This window comes from Salvelinus sp. IW2-2015, unplaced genomic scaffold, assembly GCF_002910315.2.
Source record: "Salvelinus sp. IW2-2015 unplaced genomic scaffold, ASM291031v2 Un_scaffold609, whole genome shotgun sequence".
Classification (NCBI taxonomy): domain Eukaryota; kingdom Metazoa; phylum Chordata; class Actinopteri; order Salmoniformes; family Salmonidae; genus Salvelinus; species Salvelinus sp. IW2-2015.
In genome coordinates, this window is record NW_019942583.1 from 249,661 (window position 1) to 253,223 (window position 3,563).

At 37.3% G+C, this 3,563-nt stretch overlaps 1 protein-coding gene across 1 annotated transcript; it reads left to right on the forward strand.

Moving 5' to 3' along the window:
* Positions 1–233: 233 nt before the first annotated feature.
* On the forward strand, positions 234–2,454 carry LOC112068620 (C-X-C motif chemokine 11-1). Its single transcript, XM_070438220.1, has 4 exons — positions 234–396; positions 1,012–1,138; positions 1,445–1,537; positions 2,173–2,454. Exons 1-4 carry the CDS (start codon positions 234–236, stop codon positions 2,183–2,185), a joined length of 396 nt encoding a protein of 131 aa, XP_070294321.1. The 3' UTR covers positions 2,186–2,454.
* The last annotated feature ends 1,109 nt before the right edge of the window (positions 2,455–3,563 follow it).

Below are 3,563 nucleotides of genomic sequence, written 5' to 3' on the forward strand. Positions count from 1 at the left end.
CCTCCTGGTTCCCTGTCAGAGAGGCGTTTTATCTCTCCATTCAACATTGCCTCTGGTTCCCTGTCAGAGAGGCTGTTTATCTCTCCATTCAACATGCCTCCTGGTTCCCTGTCAGAGAGCTGTTAATCTCTCCATTCAACATGCCTCCTGGTTCCCTGTCAGAGAGGCTGTTTATCTCTCCATTCACATGCCTCCTGTTCCCTGTCAGAGAGGCTGTTTATTCTCCATTCAACATGCCTCCTGGTTCCCTGTCAGAGAGGCTGTTTATCTCTTCATTCAACATGCCTCCTGGTTCCCTGTCAGAGAGGCTGTTTATCTTCTCCATTCAACATGCCTCCTGGTTCCCTGTCAGAGAGGCTGTTTATCCCTCCATTCAACATGCCTCCTGGTTCCCCTGTCAGAGAGGCTGTTTATCTCTTCCATTCAACATGCCTCTCTGGTTCCCTGTCAGAGAGGCTGTTTATCCCTGCATTCAACATGCTCCTGGTTCCCTGTCAGACAGTGTTTCTAAGAAACAAAATGTCTACTGTGAAAGGAGAAGCAGGGAAAGGGAAATTCTCCCTCTTCTCTTTCCTCCCACTCTCATTGGATGACTGCCAGAGAGGGGGTGGAATTCAGTATAAATACAAACCAAGCTCTCCTCCGTCACAACTTCATCACTCTCTCCCTCCGTTCACAACTTCCATCACTTGACTGAGCTGTCCATCCAGACTCTTAAAGAAACTGAAGTAGCAGTATCCATGACCAACACGATGACATCAACGGTTCTCATCAGCTTCCTGGCCTGTCTGCTCCTGGTCAATGTTGAAGGAACATCTCTGAAAAATATCTTGAATTATATTTCTAATATCTTTGACGTCTTGATTAGAAATCTGTAGCATATGAATTGACTTACAAAGCCAGGGAAAAGTGTAGTCAAATATTAGGTTTGATTTCTGACTGAAGAGTTTAGTTCTTAGCTGCAATAACGCCATAACCAAACATACCATAACCTTTTCTTGTCATCCCCAGGCCAGGTGGGTCATTCTAAAGCTCGGTGCCTGTGTCTGAATGGAATGGTGAACCACGTTAAGCCTCTTCTCATTGAGAAGCTTGAGGTGTACACCTCCAGCCACTCCTGCCGGAACATGGAGATCATGTAAGAAATCTGTCTGTCTGTCCTGTCTGTCCTGTCTGTCCTGTCTGTCCTGTCTGTCCGTCTGTCTGTCCTGTCCGTCTGTCCGTCTGTCCGTCTGTCTGTCTGTCTGACCTATATTGATATAATTGCATATTGTGCCTAGCTTAGTATATAGATGGACATGAAGGTTAATGTTGCCATTTATATATTTTTTAATTGAGATGTACTTACACCTGCTAGTAAGATAATATTATTTCTCTATATACTCAGTTGGAAAGTTGTGATGGCTAACTTCTAACAGTAGTCTCTCTCTCCATGTATATTCAGTGTCACTCTGAAGAACGGAAAAGGGAAGAAGTGTCTGAATCCCGAGGCTCCATTTGCCAAGAAAACCATTGAGAAAATAATGAAAAACCAAAGGTGAGGACAACATATTCAGACTTCATTACAAATTCAATACACAGTAACTGATCCATATGCATCTATCTCAACAGAGCAATACTCACGTCAGTATATCAGTATTATATCAGTACATCATTATATCAGTATTATAGTAGTACATCAGTATTATATCAGTATTATATCAGTATTATATCAGTATATCAGTACTATATCAGTACATCAGAATATCAGCTTTATATCAGTATATCAGTATTATATCAGTATATCAGTATTATATCAGTACAACAGTATTATATCAGAAAATCATTGCAATAGTACATCAGTATAATATCAGTAAATTCGTATATATTTTAGTACTATATCAGGATATCAGTATTATATCAGTACATCAGTATTATATCAGTACATCAGTATTATATCAGTACATCAGTATTATATCAGTACATCAGTATTATATTAGTACATCAGTATTATATCAGTACATCAGTATTACATCAGTATTATATCAGTACATCAGTATTATAGCAGTACATCAGTTTATTAAATGGTATCTTTCTGTCCTTCACCCTTAAATCTGATTTTAATAGTAATTGTATTAATGATATACATTATGTATTAATGATATATGTATTAATGATTGTTTTTCCTTTCAGGAGTGTGCGGTAAAATTTGAACTGACAACAGAACGGAGAGAACGATCTGAAAGAGCTTTCCCTGAGGAAAAACCAAGTGTCTTCACTGAACACTGCATATATGTTTACACTGTTGAAGCGTACAATTTTATATCTTCTTAAATTATCAGAGTTGTTCGTTTTTCATTTATGCAATTGTATATAAAAAAGCATGTATGTACATATATTTTTTCATTTTGACATGCCAAAAATGTAAACAACTTATATATTTTTTAGGTTATCAAAATTGTCCATGGGAAATGAAAACGGACATTTGTGTAAATACTGTATATATATTTTTGGATTGTTTACGTTTTCTATCAAATTAAATAAAGTTGCATCAGNGTAAAATTTGAACTGACAACAGAACGGAGAGAACGATCTGAAAGAGCTTTCCCTGAGGAAAAACCAAGTGTCTTCACTGAACACTGCATATATGTTTACACTGTTGAAGCGTACAATTTTATATCTTCTTAAATTATCAGAGTTGTTCGTTTTTCATTTATGCAATTGTATATAAAAAAGCATGTATGTACATATATTTTTTCATTTTGACATGCCAAAAATGTAAACAACTTATATATTTTTTAGGTTATCAAAATTGTCCATGGGAAATGAAAACGGACATTTGTGTAAATACTGTATATATATTTTTGGATTGTTTARGTTTTCTATCAAATTAAATAAAGTTGCATCAGACTTGACTTTGTGTTCTACTTGTCCTATTTTTCCTGTGTTCGGCTTGGGGGTGATTCAGACCAGACTTTTGCTCCTATAAATAGAACTTAATTTATCTTTCTATGCACTTTTCTCTCTGTATTCTGACCTTAAATGTAGGTAACACGTGTTTCAGTCAGCTATTATTCTATCAGCTGTCCTATCAGGGTGGAGATCACATTAATGGAGGTGTGGCAGAGGTGTGTCTGGAGATACGCCGTATTCTGACCTATTCATTCCCTCGTTATTCCACCAACTTTACACACAACGAAATGAGGAATAAGGTCCAGCAACCTGTCGGTCCCAAGTGGAACAACATCTACTTGATTTTCTTACGACAGAAATAGCACCGTTCTCCATCCACTGTAATTTAAACATTGATAAGAGCTATTGATAAGAGCTAGTTATGTTACGTTACGTTACGTTACGTTATGTTACCATATGATCTCTGGAGACAAATGTAAAACTAGTCATATGGCAGCAAACGGAAGCACATCAACATATCACCTTTCCCACAGTGGAGTTTATAAAATACTGGTCTTATAACTTGCAGGGATGAGATTTGGAGACCCAAGCTCTAGACGCCTGTAGACGACACTCAAATGAAGGTATAGCGCCAAACCGACAGTGTCAATTTATGATTTCTAGAATGTTTT